At 73.7% G+C, this 17,908-nt stretch overlaps 2 protein-coding genes across 2 annotated transcripts; one reads left to right on the forward strand and one right to left on the reverse strand.

The window, feature by feature from the left end:
• Positions 1 to 203: 203 nt before the first annotated feature.
• Positions 204 to 8,023, forward strand: EMILIN1 (elastin microfibril interfacer 1). The gene is made up of 8 exons (XM_063330831.1): positions 204 to 506; positions 2,738 to 2,863; positions 3,437 to 3,645; positions 3,732 to 5,549; positions 6,312 to 6,419; positions 6,543 to 6,560; positions 6,925 to 7,059; positions 7,554 to 8,023. Exons 1-8 carry the CDS (start codon positions 334 to 336, stop codon positions 7,883 to 7,885), a joined length of 2,919 nt encoding a protein of 972 aa, XP_063186901.1. The 5' UTR covers positions 204 to 333; the 3' UTR covers positions 7,886 to 8,023.
• Positions 8,024 to 8,138: 115 nt separating this feature from the next.
• Positions 8,139 to 17,046, reverse strand: LOC134513717 (cGMP-dependent protein kinase 1-like). Its single transcript, XM_063330829.1, has 20 exons — positions 16,830 to 17,046; positions 15,623 to 15,813; positions 15,348 to 15,514; positions 14,854 to 14,967; positions 14,659 to 14,764; positions 13,067 to 13,130; positions 12,810 to 12,887; positions 12,635 to 12,723; positions 11,589 to 11,654; positions 11,464 to 11,511; positions 10,964 to 11,008; positions 10,048 to 10,186; positions 9,820 to 9,952; positions 9,649 to 9,736; positions 9,378 to 9,519; positions 9,122 to 9,285; positions 8,919 to 9,035; positions 8,532 to 8,594; positions 8,359 to 8,434; positions 8,139 to 8,273 (listed from the first exon to the last, which is right to left on the reverse strand). The coding sequence occupies exons 1-20, from the start codon at positions 16,893 to 16,895 to the stop codon at positions 8,187 to 8,189; spliced, it is 2,043 nt and encodes a 680-aa protein (XP_063186899.1). The 5' UTR covers positions 16,896 to 17,046; the 3' UTR covers positions 8,139 to 8,186.
• Between the last annotated feature and the right edge of the window lie 862 nt (positions 17,047 to 17,908).

The raw sequence follows: 17,908 nt of genomic DNA on the forward strand, positions 1-17,908 counted from the left end.
TCCCGTCCCCGCTAACGAGAAGCAGATGTGGCGGGTGGCGGGCGGGGGCCGGGGGGGCCGCGGTGCCCGGCGGAGGCCGTGGCGCGCCGGGGGCTGCGCGGGCCGGGCAGGAAGCGGGGGGCCCCGGGGACCCCGCCGTCGGGCAGCGCCGGGGCGGCTCTGGCGGCGAGGGGCCGGCCGAGGGGAGGGCAGAGCCACCGAGCCACGCCGAGCCACGCCGAGCCACGCCGCGCCGCGCAGAGCCGGAGGGACGGGGACGCGACGGGACGCCACCGGTGCTGCTGAGCTGGGCCGAGCCGCGCCGTGCCGCGCCGTGCCACGCCGAGCGGTGCCATGGCCCCCTGGCTCTGGCCGTGCCTCCTGGCCGCCCAGGCCCTGGCCGCCAACTTCCCCCCCCGCTACAGCCTCTACACCGGGGGGGCCGCCCCGCTCAGCCCCGGCCAGGCCACGGCCCCCCAGGGCCCCGCCGCGGCCCACGGCGCTGCCCGGGCTGCCAGCCGGCACAGGTAGGAGCTGTGGCCACGGGGCCACGCCGGGGGGAGCAGGGTGAGCCCCCATCCCCGACGCCCCGACCCACCGGGCACCGGCACATGCCGACGCCGGCAAGGGGTGCGGGACCCACCCCGCGGGTGCTGCCGTGACGGGGACGGCGCTGGGGGCTCCGCGGCTGATGGGGGGCTGCACCCCCCCGGTCACCCCGGGCGGGTGGGAGCGGGCGGTGGGCGCACGGGGAGAGGACGGGGGGCTGCGAGGGGCCGGGACGGGGCACGTGGAGGGGCCGGGGATGGGGCCGGGGATGGGGGCACCCATGGGGCAGCCGGAGGGGCCGGGGCGAGGGCGAGAGCCGGTGTGAGGCAGGGGGTGCGTGTGCCGGGTTTGGGGCAGGGGGGGGCCGGGGCTGGTCCTGCCGCAGCATCCGCCTGCACCGTGCGCCCTGGTGGGGGTCCGACCCACCCACCCCATCCCCGGCCCCATCCCTGCCCGTGCCAGGGGCCATGGGGCAGCTTGTGCCCATGGGTCGGGGGGCACAGGCCGGGGGGCGGCCCCACGGCAGGGTTGGGGGTCACGCTCTCACCGCAGCAGCGTGGCCGTGTCGGGGGAGCTGCACCGACACGGCCGCAGCCGGCGCCTGCCCCATCCCTTCCCCACCGCCGGCCCCACGGCAGCCCCCGCACCCCGACGCGGGGCGGCAGGACCTGGCTGCAGGCGTGGGGCTGCCCGGGAAGGGGGGGCGTGGGTCAGGCACCCCCAGCCCCACAGCACCGCGCTGGGGCATGGACGTGCTGAGCATTTACCTGCGGCTTTGGGGGCACAGCGGGGTCTCCCCACGGTTTGGGGGGCACAGCGGCCCCTCCACACGGACTATGGGGCACAGCAACCCGTCCCCACGGACTGGGGGGCACAGCGGCCCCTCCCTGCGCTCGGGGGGGGCACAGGGAGCCGTCCCCATGCCCTGCCCGCTCGGGAGGGCTCCTGTCCCATCCCATCCCCATCCCTTTTCCCATCCCCATCCCATATCCCACACCCCATATCCCATTTCCCACATCCCGTATCCCATTTCCCAGTCCCATCCCATCCCCAGGACACGGCCATCCCCAGTCCCGGGCGGTGGGACCCCAGCGCAGCCCGGGGGGAGGGTGTCCCAGATCCCATGGTTGTGGGGCCGAGGGGATATAGTGGGGCCGGGAAGGGCCGGGAAGGAGGGAGCGAGGGGGGGCCGTGGGTCGGCGCAGGAATTCCCGGCGGCCCCCGGGGAGGAGCTGGAATCCAGCCGGGGCCTGAGGGGAACCAGCCGGGCTGACGGGAACCGGCCGCGGCTACGGGCCCCCCACCGCAGCCCAGCGCCTGCCACGGGGGACGGGGGGCCCGGGGGGCTGCTCCCTGGGGGGCTGCCCGGGGGCTGCTCGGTGTGGGGCTGGGGGCGCTGGGGCTGGGGCTGGGTCCCAGGCTCTGGGCTCAGACCATATAAGGCTGCGCCGGGGTCCCTGCAGCCTGGGGGGCCGGGCTGGGGGCTCACGCCATGGGGCCGCAGTCCCTGCAGCCTGGGGGGCTGGGGTCCCTGCAGCCTGTGGGGCCGGGATGGGGACTCACGCCATGGGGTCACAGTCCCTGCAGCTTGTGGGGCTGGGGTCCCTGTAGCCTGTGGGGCCAGGCTGGGGGCTCCCGCCGTGGGGCTGGGGTCCATCCCCGAGGTGGGGGTGGGGGGTGGGGGGGAGGGGTGCCCCAGAGGGACGCCATCCCCCCGCCGTCTGCTCTGGCTCAGGGGGCGGCTGACCCCCAGTTGCAGAGTCCTGGTAGGGGGCACAATGGCCGGGGGGTGGCTGCCCCGGCTGCCCCTGCCCCACCAGTGCAGAGGGGACAGGGGACACGCAGGGCGGTGATGGGGCAGGACGTGGGGCAGGCGTGACGGGGGTTCCTGGCACCCCAAACCCTGCCCGGCCACCCCGAACCGGGGGCTGCCCCACGGCTGGGGGCTGCGGCCGCTCCAGCGGTGTCACCGGGGGACCCGGCACCACGGCCGGCCGGGCAGGGCAGCGCCGTGGGGCAGGATCCGGCCCATTAACCCCACGGCACTGGGCCATGACGGCTGCTACCGGTGGGGCGAGTGTGGGGGCGAGCTGGGGGCGGGGGGGTGTGTCCCAGTGGGTGCCGGGGGGCTCGGTGGGTGCCAGGGGGCTCGGTGGGTGGCGGGGCCGCCGTGGCTGTGCCGGGTGGGTGCCCTGACCCCGTCCCGCAGGAACTGGTGTGCCTACGTGGTGACGCGCAGCGTGAGCTGCGTGGTGGAGGACGGCGTCGAGAGCTTCGTCAAGCCCGATTACCAGCCCTGCGCCTGGGGGCAGCTCCAGTGCCCCCGCGTCCTGGCGTGAGTGGGGACGGGGGGGACGGGGGGGACGGGGCTGGGGGGCTCCGGGGTCTCCCAGCAGAGCCGGGTCGGGCCGTGGCCCCGCCGCCCCCCCCGGCCACCGCGGCTGCTGTTTATCCACCCCGGGGTTGTGTTTACTTTTTCGTAAGAGCCGGGCGGCCTCGAGCGGTGCCAGGGGGGCGACCGTGTCCCCCCCAGCCCAGCCGCAGCCCCCCGCAAGGCGCACGCCGGGACCCCCGCGCGTGGGGCTGCGTGCCGTCAGCGTGGGGCGATGCCGGCGCTGGGGGTGGGCAGGGGCAGCCCCCCCGGCCTCGGCGGTTGAGCAAGAGGCCGGGCGCGGGGGGGGGCCAGACCGCGGCCTGTCTGTGGTTTCGCTCCCGGCTGCCCGACGCCGCGGTACGGGGGGGGCCCGGCACGACCCGGGAGCGGGGAACCCGTCGGGGTGTGGGCAGGGCTCCCCCCACCCCAACACCCCCGGGACCCCCACCCAGCGCCCGGCCCCCCCCTCCCCTGCCCAGCCGGGGGCTGCCGCCCGCCCCCCGCCGGCTGCGGCAGGGTCCCTTCCGCCCGCAGGTACCGCAGCTTCCTGCGCCCGCGCTACAAGGTGGCCCAGAGGACGGTGTCGGAGCTGGCCTGGCGCTGCTGCCAGGGCTACTCGGGCGAGGACTGCGCCGAGGGCCCCGCGCCCGCGCCCCCGCAGCCCACCGCCCGCCCCCGGCCCCGGCCCGGACGCCCCACGCTCTCCGGCTTCGGCAACCCCCTCAGCGGCCTGGGGGGCGAAGGTAGGGCCGGTGGGGCGGGGGGACGCGCCGGCAGGGCAGCCGTGGCCCGGCCGTAGCCCTGACGGCGCGGTGCGTCGCGTCGGCAGGCGGCGGGGACGCGGAGAAGGTGCGTCGGCTGGAGGAGCAGGTCCGCCGGCTGAGCGAGGAGGTGCAGGAGCTGCGGGCCGGGCGGGAGCCGCCGGCGGAGCACCCACACCGGGCGGCCGAGGGCCAGCAGCCAGCCGACGCGGCCGCCCCCGCCGAGGTGCGGGAGGCGCTGAGCCAGGTCCAGCGGCGGCTGGAGGAGCTGGAGACCCGCCTGCGCCGGCCCGAGGGCGGCCGGGAGGGCCCGGTGACGGCGCCGTCGGCGGCGGCACTGCAGGAGCTGGAGCGGCGGCTGGAGGAGACGTGCGCGGCCTGCGCGGCCGGCACCGAGGGGCTGCGGCGGCAGGCGGCCGAGGACCGGGAGCGCATGCGGGCGCTGGAGAAGCTGGTGGGCTCGGTGGACCAGCGCAACCGGGAGGCGGTGGAGACGGTGCAGCGGCACATCAGCAGCCTGAGCAGCCGCCTGGCCCCCGCCGCCCCGCAGCCGCCGCCGGACGAGCTGGAGCGGCGCCTGGCCGAGCTGGAGCGGCGCCTGGAGGGGCTGCCCGCGGCGGCGGCGGGGCCCGGCGGGCAAGGGCTCGTGCTGGCCCGGCGGCTAACGGAGCTGGAGGGGCGGCTGAACGCCTCGCGGGCCGGGCCCTGGCCCCCAGAGCCCGAGGGCCGGCAGAGCGGGCTGCCGGGACGCCTGGCCAACCTGAGCCGCGCCGTGGAGGGGCTGGCGGCCAGCGGGGCCCAGCGCGGCGCCCGCTTGGCCCAACTGGAGGGGCTGCTGGCCCGCTGCGGCCAGCCCTGCCCCGCAGCCCCGCAGCCGACGGCGGGCGGCCGGGACGGGCGGGACGAGGAGCTCGTCCCCCTCCTGCGGCAGCTGGAGCGGCGGCTGCAGGACGCCGAGGGGCAGCTGGGGTCCGGCGGGGACGGGCTGGCCGGGAGCCTGCGGGAGCTGCGGGAGGAGGCGTCGGAGCTGCGGGAGCTGCTGGGGGCGCAGGGGGAGGCGCTGGGGCGGCTGCGGGACGGGGGGGCGCTGGCGGAGGAGGAGCTGGAGCAGCTCCGCAACCGGACGGGGCGGCTGGAGGCCGAGCTGGGGGGTCTGAGCGGCGGCCGCTGCTCCCAGCCCTGCGCCCCGCTGCCCGACGGGGAGCTGGAGCGGCTGCGGGCCCAGGTGGAGGACTGCGCCGCCGCCTGCCGCCAGCCCCGGCCCGGCCAGGCCGCGCCAGAGCCGGAGCTGGAGCTGGAGATGATGGAGACGGAGGAGCCGCCGCTGGACGGGTTCGGCGTCTTCGGCGGCATCTCGCCCTGGGAGCTGCGGGGTCTGCGGGGCGAGCTGGCGGCGGCCCTGCTGTCCCTGAGCGGGCTGAACGCCACGGTGCAGGGGCTGCAGGACGCCCTGGACGAGCAGGACGCCCGCCAGCGTCACCTGGGCGCCATCACCGACCGCGTGGTGGCCGAGCTGGACCAGGCGGCGGAGGCGGCGGCGGCGCGGCAGGCGGAGAGCGAGGAGCGGCTGGAGGGGCTGGCGCGGGAGCTGGCGCGGGCCGGGGGGTGCCCGGCCGGCCTGGAGCCGCGCGTGGCCAAGCTGGAGGGTGTCTGCGAGCAGCTGGAGGCGGTGGCCGGGGGGCTGCGCGGCGTGCGCGAGGGGCTGGGCCGGCACGTGGCCGGGCTGTGGGGCGCGGTGCGGGAGCTGAACGGCACGGCCCGCGACCAGGCGGCGCTGCTGGAGAAGGCGCTGCAGGCCCAGCTCCCGCGACGGCTCGGCGCCCTCAACGCCAGCCTGCAGCACCTGCGCGGCGAGCTGCTGCGCCTCGCCCAGCGGGAGCACGCCGGTGCGCGGGGGCGCGGGGCAGGGGGGCACCGGGCTGGGGGGACAACGGCGGAGGCACCGGGATGTGGGGACGCGGGGACGTGGGGCTGGGGGGGAGCAGGGCTGCGGGGACGGTGCCTGGGGACAATGGTGGGGACGTGGGGGCGCAGGGACATGGGGCTGGGGGCGCAGGGCTGCGGGGACAATGGCGGAGGCACGGGGATGTGGGGACGTGGGGACACGAGGGCGTGGGGCAGGGGGCTGAGGTGCACGGGGCTGCAGGGACGGTGCTTGGGGACAATGGCGGAAGCACTGGGATGTGGGGACACGGGGACACGGGGACATGGGGCTGGGGGGCGCAGGGCTGCGGGGGTGGTGCCCGGGGCCAATGGCGGAGGCACGGAGGCACGGGGGACATGGGGATGTGGGGACACGGGGTCACCGGAGGGCGAGGGGGGGGGTGTGTGTGGGGACATGAGGGCACAGCTGTGGGGGTCTGGGGGTGTTGGGGTGTGGGGACACCGCGACAGAAGAGGCTGCAGGCTATGGGGCTGCGTGGGGACACAAGCTGTGGGGGACATATTCCATGGGGATGTGGGGGATCAAGCCATGGGGACACAAGCCGTGGGTCTGTGGGGTGTGGGGACAGGACACGAGCGATGGGGGCTCACGTTGGGGGGCTGTGGGGCTGCATGAGGACATGGGGACACAAGTCCTGGGTACGTGGGGGCTCACGGCGTGGGGCTGTGGGGCCAGGGCAGCTCTAACCCCATCCTCCCTCCAGGCCCCCCCGGCCCCCCTGGACCCCCTGGCCCCATGGGCGAGATGGGCCCCCCCGGCCCCGCCGGGCCCCCCGGCAAGGATGGCGAAGAAGGGCCCATGGGCCCCCCCGGTAAGAGCAGCCCCCTCCGTGCCCCGTCCCCCGCCATGGGGCAGCGCTGGCGTGGCCGGACCCTGTCCCTGGGGGTCCTGCCCCACGCCGGCCCTGCAGCCGCCTCCTCCCCTTCCCCCCTAGGGCTGCCAGGAGAGAGAGGTAGGGCTGGGGGGCCGGGGGGGGCCGGGGGGGAGGCTGGGGATTGTGGGGGCTTGGGGAGGGGGAGCTGTGGGGCTGGGGCTTGGGGGATGAGGGGGCTTGGAGTGGGGGTCTGGGGGACTGCAATGGCAGCTGGGGGGGCACCGGGGTGAGGGGAGTGTGGGGGGGTGTGGGTTTGGGGGGGGTCCCCTGGGGTGATGGGCAGAGGGGCTGGGGGCGCGGTGGGGGGGACACGGTTTTGGGGGGGGGATGGACACAGCGAAGGGGTGGGTTTGGGGGGGTCGGGGGCGGCGGCTGCTGGGCTGGGGGTGCCGTGGGGGGGGGGTGTCCGTGCCGGGGTGCCCCGTCCTGACGCGGTGCCCAGGCGAGGTGGGGGAGCCGGGGTCCGTGCCCCGCGTCGCCTTCTCGGCCGCCCTGAGCACCCAGCGCGCGGAGCCGGGCACCGTCCCCTTCGACCAGGTGCTGCTCAACGACGGCGGCGCCTACGACCCCGAGACGGGTGAGCGTGGGGCGGGGTGGGGCTGTGGGGCACAGTGGGGCTACGGGGTGGGATGGGGCTGTGGGGCGGGTGGGGGCTGCATGGTCATGGGTGAAGCACGGTTTGGCAGGGCCTGTGGCGACAGGACGAGGGGGGACAGTTTGACACTGGAAGAGGGGAGATTGAGATGGGATATTGGGAAGAAATTCTTTGGTGTGAGGGGGGTGAGCCCCTGGCCCAGGTTGCCCAGAGAAGCTGTGGCTGCCCCATCCCTGGAGGGGTTCAAGGCCAGGTTGGCCGGGGCTTGGAGCAACCTGGGCTGGTGGGAGGTGTCCCTGCCCAGGGCAGGGGGTGGCCCTGGGGGGGCTTTAAGGTCCCTTCCCACCCAAACTGCTCACTGACCCTGGGTGCGATGACGGCCGTGGGGCGGGGGGTCCCCAGGGGGTGCAGTGGGGGATCCTGGGGGCGCAGACCTCCGGGTGGCCGCCGTCACTGATGCCCGCCGCCCGCCGCAGGGACCTTCACGGCACCGGTGAGCGGCCGGTACCTGGTGAGCGCGGTGCTGACGGGGCACAAGGGGGAGAAGCTGGAGGCCGTGCTGTCCCGCTCCAACCAGGGCATCGCCCGCCTGGACTCGGCGGGTTTCCAGCCCGAGGGGCTGGAGAAGGAGCCGGTGGCCGCCCTGCAGCCCAGCCCCGGGGCTCTCGGCGTCTTCAGCCTCCTGCTGCCGCTGGCGGCCGGCGAGACGCTCTGCGTGGACCTGGTCTCGGGGCGCCTGGCCCACGCGCCCGACGAGCCCCTCACCCTCTTCAGCGGGGCCCTGCTCTACGACGCCGAGGAGCCGTAGTGCCACCGGGGTCCCCTCGCCCCAGCGGGACCCCCCCACCCCACCCCGTTATTTATCAGCACCCCCTGGCCCTCACTGCCCCACCACCGCGCAACCGTGCCCCACACCGCCCGCCCCGGACCCCCACGCCGCCCCCGGACCCCCAATGCCCCCCACGAAATAAAGACGCGGCACCGGGTTTTGTACCCGCGGCTCCGGCTCCTTCCCCCCACCACCACCCCCCCGCGCCGCCGTTTATTGCCCCCCCACGGTGTCGCCCCGTCGCAGGGGAGGGGGCACGGCCGGGGGGGTCCCGCTGCCCTCAGAAATCCTCGTCCCAGCCCGAGAACTCGTCCTCCGCCGGCGTGCGGTCCACCGAGAAACGCTTGAAGTTGACGTAGGGGGGGCCCTGGGTGGTGGTGGGGGGGGACACACGGGGTCAGAGCTCCTCCAGCCCCCCCCCGCCGCCAGCACCCACACGACCCCCCCCTCACCTCCTTGATGAGGCGCAGGGTGGGCGCCTCCAGCTGCCGCAGCGAGAGCTTCTGCCACTTCAGGGCTCCGAACCACCTGGGGGGGGGATGCGAGGGGGCTGCAGGAGGGGCCGGGGGGGGCACAGACACCCCCCACCCCCCCACAACCGCCCCCCCCCCCCCCCGGCCCTTACCTGTGCTTCTTGATGCCGCGGATGCCGCTGGCCGTGTTCCCCAGGCGCTGCCCTGGACGGCGCCTGCAAGGGGATGGGGGGGGCAGGGGATGGGGGGGACACCCCCGGCACCCCCCACACACCGGGGTGCAGCGACGTACCCGGGGGACACACACCCCCCCTTCCCCGGACACCGGGGTGCGGTGACACACCCGGGGGACACCCCCCCCCATGGACATTGGGGTGCAGGGCTGTGACGACGCACCTGTGGGGGACCTCTGTGCACCCCAGGGTGCGGCGATGAACCCGGGGGGACCCCCCCTCCCCGCACCCCAGGGTGTCGTGATGCCCCCGGGGCACCCAGGTGCCTCCCGGCCCTGCCCGGGGCACCCCCCCCGTACCCCCCACCTGCAGAGCTTGCTGATGAGGGAGCAGGCGGCCTCCCCGAGGAAGGCGGGGAAGGAGAAGACGCCGTCCAGGATGCGGCTGTAGATCTGCCGGGGGTCCGCGCTGTGGAAGGGGGGCCTGCGGGGCGCGGGAGGTGGGCACTCGCCGGGCGGGGGGGGTCCCAGGCGGCCCCGGGGTGGGTGTGTGGGGGGGTGCGTACTCACCTGCCCACCAGCAGCTCGAAGGCCAGGATGCCCAGCATCCAGAAGTCGACGGCGAAGTCGTGGCCCTCCTGGCGCAGCATCTCGGGCGCCAGGTACTCGGGGGTCCCGCAGAAGGAGAAGCTCTTCTCCCCCCGCCCCAGCTCCTTGGCGAAGCCGAAGTCCACCTGCGCCCGCCGGCGCCGTCAGCCAGCGCAGACCCCCCCCCGCCCCCCACCTCGACCCCCGCTGCCCCCTCCCTGGGCTGCCGCCACGGTACCAGCTTGACGTAGCCGCGCCGGTCCAGCATGAGGTTCTCGGGCTTCAGGTCGCGGTAGACGATGCCGCGTCCGTGCAGGTACTCGAGGGCCTCCACCACGCAGGCGCAGCAGAACACGGCCAGCGGCTCCTCAAAGCAGCGCCTGCACGGCAGGGACACGTGGCTGCATGGCACGGCATGGCACGGCGTGGCACGGCGTGGCACGGCACGGCACGGCACGGCACGGCATGGCACAGCCATCCACCCCCGCGCTCGCCGCCGGCCCCCCCACCTCTCGCGCAGCTTGGTCCACAGCTCGCCGCCCTGGCAGAACTCCAGCAGCAGGTAGACGTGTTGCCCGTCCCGGAACGTGCGAAAAACCTGCCAGCAAAGAGGGGTCGGCGGGACCCCAGCACTACCCCCACCCCGGCGCTGCCCCCCCGCCGCCCCCCGCCCCGCTCTCACCCCACGATGAAGGGGCTGCGGCTGCCCGCCAGCACCCGCCGCTCGGTGCGCACGTGCTCCTGCTGCCGCGTCCGCACCACCCAGTCCTTGCGGATCCGCTTCAGCGCGAAGAGACGCTCCCGGCAACGCACCTGGGCGCGGGCGGCCGTGGGCACCGGGATGGGCGCCGGGATGGGCGCCGGCGGCCGCGGCAGGGGGAGGTTGGGGGCCAGGGGCCGGCTCTCACCAGCTCGACACGGCCGAAGCCGCCGGTGCCCAGGACGACGCGCTGGCCCTGCTGCTGCCCCTCCTCGTAGCGCACGGCCACCAGGTCCTCCAGCCGCGCGGGCGCCGGGGGCTGCCGCAGGCTCGGGGACCCCCAGCCCCTGCGGGTGCGGACCACAGCCCTGCAGCTCCCGCCCCGGCGCCGGGGGGCTGCCGACCCCCAACCCTGCCCAGGGCCCCCCCAGCTCCCAGGGACAGAGACGGGTCCGACCTCACGGACCCACCAGTACCGGGCTGGAGCCATGAGGCTGGGCCACGGGGACACTGCAGCACCCAGAGGGACAGCAGGGACCCCGTGTCACCCAGACTGACCCTGGGGACCCCCAAACAGGGCGACTCGGTTGACTTGGTCGACTTCGTCTGTCCCCCTCCACTGCCAACCCACGGCCATGCCTTGGGGGCCAGGAGCCAGGACTCATCCCATCCCCATCCCCATCCCATCCCCATCCCATCCTCTCCCCATCCCCATCCCATCCTCGTCCCATCCCATTCCAACCCATCCCCATAACCATCCCATCCCATAACCATCCCATCCCATCCCCATCCCCATCCCCATCATCATCCTCATCCCATCCCAACCCATCCCCATCCCAATCCCCATCCCATCCCATTCCAACCCATCCCCATCCACATCCCATCCCAACCCCATCCCCATCCTCATCCCCATCCCATCCCATCCCCATCATCATCCTCATCCCATTCCAACCCATCCTCATCCCCATCCCATCCCCATCCTCATCCCATCCCATCCCCATCCCAATCCCCATCCCATCCCATCCCATCCCATCCCAACCCATCCCATCCCATCCCCATCCCCATCATCATCCTCACCCCATCCCAACCCATCCTGTCCCATCCCCACCCCATCCCACACTCACTGCTCTGGCTCCTCGGGTCCTGGTCCCTCCGTCTCTGTCGTGTCTCTGGGGTGGGCAGGAGCCGGGGGTGTGGGGGCAGTGGGGCAGCCCCCACTCAGCCCCGAGCACCCCACAGCCCCCTCCCCACAGCCCCCTCCCCACAGCCCCCAGGGACGGCGCGGGGGCCTCAGGGACCCAGCCCCATGTGTGGGGCCAGGACGGAGCTGCCTTGGCAGGGGGGTCCATGGGGGGGGGTCACCTTGAGTGGGGCCCTGCCGGAGTGAGCAGCTGTGGGGCTGGGGGGGGGGGGGCAGGAGAGTGCCCGGGATGGGCCCCCCCACCCCCCGCAGAGCCCAGCACCCGCTCGGGGCCACGGCACAGGCACCCCCACCCCAGACACCCCCATCTCCCTGCCCCCCATCCCCCCCCCGGGGGTCTCCCGGGGGCTCCCCACGGAGCCGAGCGCTGCCCGGAGGTCCACGAGGGGTTGGGGGGTCCCGGGGGGTCCTGGGGACACTCACGGCTCCGGGAGCTGCCGGGGGCAGAAGGGGCTGATCTCAAGGAAGTCGCTGTGGGGCAGAGGGGGGTCAGTGGGGTGGGAGGGTCCGGCAGGGCCGGGGGGAGATGGGACACGGGGGACACCCACTCCTTGGCCACGGTGACGCAGGTGACGTGTCCCTGGGCCTGGCACGACGCCGTCCGGCGGCTGTTCCTGCGAAGAGGGGGGTCACGGGGGGGGGGGCCGGGAGAGATGGGGGGTGTATGGAGAGGGGGGAGCATGGCGGCGTGCAACGGGGGGGGAGAGGTGCATGGGGCGCTGGCGCAGGTGAGGGGGGACGGGCCCCATCCTGCCACTGGAGGGGAGGGGGGTCACTGCGGGGGTGGTTACTGCGGGGGGGGTGTCACTTTGGGAGGGGTCATTGCGGGGGAGGTCACTGCAAGGGGGGGGTGTCACTTCGGGGGGGGGTCACTGCGGGGGTGGTTACTGCGGGGGGGGGTGTCACTTTGGGAGGGGTCATTGCAGGGGGGGTCACTGCAGGGGGGGGTCACTGCAAGGGGGGGGTGTCATTTTGGGAGGGGTCATTGCGGGGGGGGTCACTGCAGGGGGGAGGTGTCACTTTGGGAGGGGTCATTGCGGGGGGGGTCACTGCAGGGGGGGTCACTGCAAGGGGGAGGTGTCACTTTGGGAGGGGTCATTGCGGGGGAGGTCACTGCAAGGGGGGGGTGTCACTTCGGGGGGGGGTCACTGCAGGGGTGGGTCACTGCAAGGGGGGGGTGTCACTTTGGGAGGGGTCATTGCAGGGGGGTCACTGCAGGGGGGGGGTCACTGCAAGGGGGGGGTGTCACTTCGGTGGGGGTCATTGCGGGGGGGTCACTGCGGGGGGGGGTCAGTGCAAGGGGGTTAATGCGGGGGGGGTGGTCAGTTTGGGGGGGTCACTGCAGAAGGGGGGTCACTGCGGGTGGTATGTCACTTCGTGGGGGGAGGGTGTCACTGCGCGGGGGGGGGGGTGTCACTGTGGAGGGGTCACTGCGGGGGGGGGGGGGAGTCACTGCAGGGCCGTCCCGGTGTCCCTGGAGCTCTGTGGGGGGGGTGGGGGGGTCGGTGTCCCTGGGGGCCTGGTGTCCATGGAGGGGGGGGGGGGGGTGTGGGGGGGTGGGGTGTCGGGGGGGGGGGGTGGGGGGGCCACCTACGTCATCAGCGAGAGCTCCCCGAAATGCTGCCCGGCGCCCAGGACGCGGATCAGCTTCTGCCGCCCCCCCGCCCGCTGGGTCACTCGCACCTGCGGCGGGGGGGGGGGGGGGTCAGCAGCGGGACCCGGGGGTGGGGAGGGGTCGGGGGTGGGGGGGGTGGGGGACCCGCACCCACCTCTCCCTTCAGGATGATGTAGAAGTTTTCCCCCTCGTCCCCTTCGCGGATGATGACGTCACCGGGCGCGAAGGTGCACTGCGGGGGGGGGGGCTGGGGTAGGAGCAGGGCGGGGGGGGCAGGGACAACCCCTCAAATCCCCCCAGGCCCCCCCCCCCCCCCCCCCGGGGGGTGTCCCGGCCGTCCCAGGACGGCCGGGACACCCCCCGGGGGGGGGGGGGGGGGGGGGCCTGGGGGGGGGTCGTGCGCCCACCCACCTCCTCCATGGCGTCCAGCAGCTTGTGGAGGTGCCGCTCCGAGAGCTCCCGCAGCCACGGCACCCTGGGGACGGGGACAGACGGGCTGCACCCCCCGCGCCCTGCCTGCGCCCTGCCTGCGCCCTGCCCTGCCTGCGCTCCTGGAGCCCAGCCCAGGGGTGGGGAAAGGGATTGGGAATGGGGACGGGGATGGGGATGAGCACGGGAAGGGGGGAACAGTCAGGGACAGGGACTGGGATGGGCAGGGGGACGGGGTAGAGATGAGATGGGAATGGGAATGGGGATGGGGACAGGGATGGGATGGGGATGGGGATGGGAATGGGGATGGGGACAGGGAAGAGATGAGATGAGATGAGATGGGAATGGGGACAGGGATGGGATGGGGATGGGGATGGGGATGGGAATGGGGATGGGGACAGGGAAGAGATGAGATGAGATGGGAATGGGAATGGGGACAGGGATGGGATGGGGACGGGGATGGGAATGGGGATGGGGACAGGGAAGAGATGAGATGAGATGGGAATGGGGATGGGGACAGGGATGGGATGGGGACGGGGATGGGGACAGGGAAGAGATGAGATGGGAATGGGGATGGGGACAGGGATGGGATGGGGATGGGAATGGGGATGGGGATGGGGACAGGGAAGGGATGGGGATGGGAATGGGGGATGGGGACAGGGAAGAGATGAGATGAGATGAGATGAGATGAGATGAGATGAGATGGGAATGGGGATGGGGACAGGGATGGGATGGGGACAGGGATGGGGATGGGGATGGGGACAGGGAAGAGATGAGATGAGATGGGAATGGGGATGGGGACGGGGATGGGATGGGGACAGGGATGGGGATGGGGATGGGGACAGGGAAGAGATGAGATGGGAATGGGGATGGGGACGGGGACGGATGAGGTGAGACTGGAATAGGGATGGGGATGGGGATGGGGTCAGGGACTGGGAAGAGATTAGATGGGAACAGGGACAGGGACGGGGATGGGGATGAGCACAGGAAGGGGGATGAGACAGGGACAGGGATGAGATGGGGACAGGGACAGGGTAGAGATGAGATGAGATGGGAATGGGAATGGGAAAGGGGACAGGGACAAGGATGGGATGGGGACGGGGATGGGGATGGGGATGGGGACAGGGAAGAGATGAGATGGGAATGGGAATGGGGATGGGGACAGGGATGAGGTGAGATTGGAATGGGGATGGGGATGGGGATGGCCATGGGGTCAGGGACTGGGAAGAGATGAGATGGGAACGGGGACAGGGATGGGGATGGGATGGGGATGGGGACAGGGATGGGGATGCGCACAGGAAGGGGGATGAGACAGGGACAGGGACAGGGATGGGATGGGGACAGGGACAGTGTAGAGATGAGATGAGATGGGAATGGGGATGGGGACAGGGACCACGATGGGATGGGGACGGGGACGGGAATTGGGACGGGGATGGGGCTGCTGAGACAGGGCGGGGGCTGGGAGGGGGCCCTGCAGGTGGGGGGCTGACAGGAGGGGCCGGCGCCCCCCGGGTTGGGGGGGTGGTGTCAGGGTGTGGGGCTGGGTGGTTGCCGTGGGGCCAGGCCCCACTCACGTCCGCAGGGAGCCCAGGAGCTCGGCTCGCCGCTGCTTGGCGTGGCTGGTGGCCATGGCTCGGTACCGCTGCCGGTCGATGGCCCAGAGGCGCACGGGGCCGAGCGCTGCGGCAGAGGGGGGTCAGCGAGGGGGGACAGGACCGGGGGTGACACGGGCCCCGGGGGGGGGGGCGGGGGGATGGTGGGGGGCTCACCCCGCACGGTGGCCGTGCGCCTGCAGTGGTAGAGGATGGCCAGCTCCCCGAAGACGTCCCCCGGGCCCAGCGTGCGGAGCTGCCGGCCGTGCTGGCTCACGCTCAGCTGGCCCTCTGCCGAGACACGGCGCCACGCACACGCGTGGCCGTGCATGCACGCGTGCACACGCACACACACGCGCAGGTGCACGCGCGGGGCTGCCCTGCAGCGGGCGGCCTCACACGCGCACACGGGGGGGGCGCATCCCCTGCCATGGGTGCACGCGTGCGTGGGTGCGCGCGGGCACGCGCGTGTGCCGCAGCCTGGCACGCAGGGGCACGGGCGTGTGCCGCGACCCCCCAGCCAGGGGCACACAGGTGTTCTGCGGCCCAACGCGCACAGGCGCACGCAGGCACACGCGTGTGCCGCAGCCCGGCACGCGGCGGACGAGGCCTCCCCGGTGCACAGCCCCCACCCGGTGACACACACCCCCCCCCGCCCCCCGCGCCCCCACCTGCCACGATGTACATGGCGGTGCCCTCGTCGCCCTCGGCCAGCACGGTGTCACCGGGGCCGTGCCGGACCGGGGCCAGGCTCCGGGCCAGCGCCTCGGGGCAGCCCTCGCCCAGCCGCCGCAGGAACTGGCTGCGTCCCACCGCCTCCGCGATCAGCTCCCGGTCCCTGAGGAGGGGGCACGGGGCGGGGGGGGGCACGGGTAGGGCAGCACCGGCCGCCCCCCCCTACCCCCCCCCCCGGGATCCCCCCCCCCGCCCCGGTCCCCGGCGGTACCTGCGGGACGTGGGGCTGCCGGGCAGGCGGAGCGCGGCGTCGCTGGGCAGGGGCTCGGGGACGATGGCGGGGGCCCGGCTGTGCCGGCGGCCGGGGGGCTGCTCGGCCGCGCCCCCCCGCTCCACGCTGCTCAGGAAGGTCCGCTCCTCCCGCAGCCGCAGCTCCCGCAGCCGCTCGTCCATCCCCGCGCCCTGGGGGGGTGGGACGCGGGCAGGGCGGCATCACTCCCCACCCCGCCCGGGACCCCCCCGCCCCCGAACAGCCCCCGGGGCAGAGGGGGGGATAGTCCCCGCTGTGGGGGGGGGGTCCCGCCGCGGTGCTGCCGGCCCTGAGTCGGCCCGGGTGGGCTCGGGGACACCCAGCGCCCTGTGACTGCGGGCGCCCGCCCCCCCCCGCCCCCGTACCCCACGTCCCGGCTGCGGGGGCAGCGCGGCGGGAGCGGGCTGGGGGTCCCGGGGGGGGTCCGGGCCCCAAGCGGGGTCTGTCCCGGCCGAGGGCTCCCACGGGCGCCGCGCCCGGGCGCTCCCCGCTCCAAGCAAAGGTTGTGCCGCCGGCACCGGGGGGCGCGGGGGAGCCCCGCCGCAGCCCCCGGCCCGGGGCGCGGGGCGGGTGGGTGAGGACACGGTGACCCGAACCGGGCGCCCCGCGCCGGGGGCTCAGCCCCGCTCCCCGCAGCCCGCACCGGGCCCTACCTGAGCCGCCGCTGCCGCTCCGCCGCGCCCCGGCCCCGCGCCCCCGCCCGCGCCCGTCACACATTAACCGGCCCCGCGGCGCGCCCAGGGCTGCCCCGGCCCCGCGCCCTGCACCTGCCCGCGCCCGGCCCCGCACCCCGAGCGAACGCGGCACGTACCCCGACCTGCGCGCAAAATTACGCCCCAACCCGCACCCAAACCTGCGCCGTGAACATACGCCCAGACCCCAACCCCGACCTGCCCCCAGACCCCCGCCTGACACCTGCAACCCAAACTTAACCGTAACCCGCACCCGACTGACACCCAGAGCGGCACCCAGACCCGCACTCAAGTGCACCCCAGCATCCACCCAGACCCGCACCCCGACCCACACCCGGACCTGCACCCCGAGTGAACACGGCATGTACCCGCACCTGCAACCAGAATTCCACCCCAACCTGCGCCCTAAACATGCACCCACACCCCGAACCCAACCCGCACCCCAACCCGCACCCCCAGCGAACCGCAGCGTGTACCTGCTTCCACCCCGACCTGCACCCGGAACTGCAACCAAAATTCCACCTCCACCTCCACCCAAACATGCATCCCAAACTGCGCCTTAAACCCGCACCCCGAGCTGAACGCAGACCCGCAGCCCGAGTGCACCCCGACCAAACACAGCACGTACCCCGGCCTGCACCGAGAACTGCGACCAAACCCGCAACCCAGATTCCACCCTGATCTGCACCCAAAACTGCACCCCAACCTGCACCCTGACCCCCCGCCCTGACCCCCACCAGAGCTGCACCCCAAACCTAACCTTAAACGTGCACCCTGACCTGTACCCACATCTGCACCCCAACCGGCAACCATCCTTAACCCTGACCTGCCCCCCAACCTGACCCCCCCCAACTGCACCCCAGTGTGTACCCGACCTGCACCCAAATCCGTACCCACAACTGCACCCCGACCTCTTCCCAACCCGCACCCCAAATTTAACCTTAAACATGCACCCTGACCTATACCCACACCCGAACCACAACCTGCACCCCGACCTGCACCGGTCCTTAACCCTGACCTGCACCCACAGCTGCACCCCAAACCGCACCCCGACCTTCACCCAACCTGACCCCCACCTGCACCCCGATGTGCCGCCAGACCTGCACCCCAACATGTACCCAACCTCCACCCAAATCTGCACCCACAACTGCACCCCGACCCGCACCCACACCCCAACGCTGACCCGCACCCCGACCTCTTCCCAGTCTTCACCCCCACGTGCACCCCAAACTTAACCTTAAACACCCACCCCGACATATGCCCACACCGGAACGCAGACCTGCACCCCAAATTGCACCCCAAATTGCACCCCAGCCTGCACCAATCCTTAGCCCTGACCTGCACCCCAACATGTACCCGACCTGCACCCGAGTCTTCACCCAGACCAGCCCCGACCTGCACCCACACCCCAACACCGACCTGCACCCCGGCCTCTTCCCAACCTGCACCCCAAACTTAACCTTAGACACCCACCCTGACCCGACCCCACCACCTGCACCCCAACCTGCGCTGAAATCTGCACCCGAATGTGAACCCAACCCTACGCTCCAGCCTG

The sequence above is a fragment of the Chroicocephalus ridibundus genome, chromosome 3 (genome assembly GCF_963924245.1).
Source record: "Chroicocephalus ridibundus chromosome 3, bChrRid1.1, whole genome shotgun sequence".
NCBI lineage: Eukaryota > Metazoa > Chordata > Aves > Charadriiformes > Laridae > Chroicocephalus > Chroicocephalus ridibundus.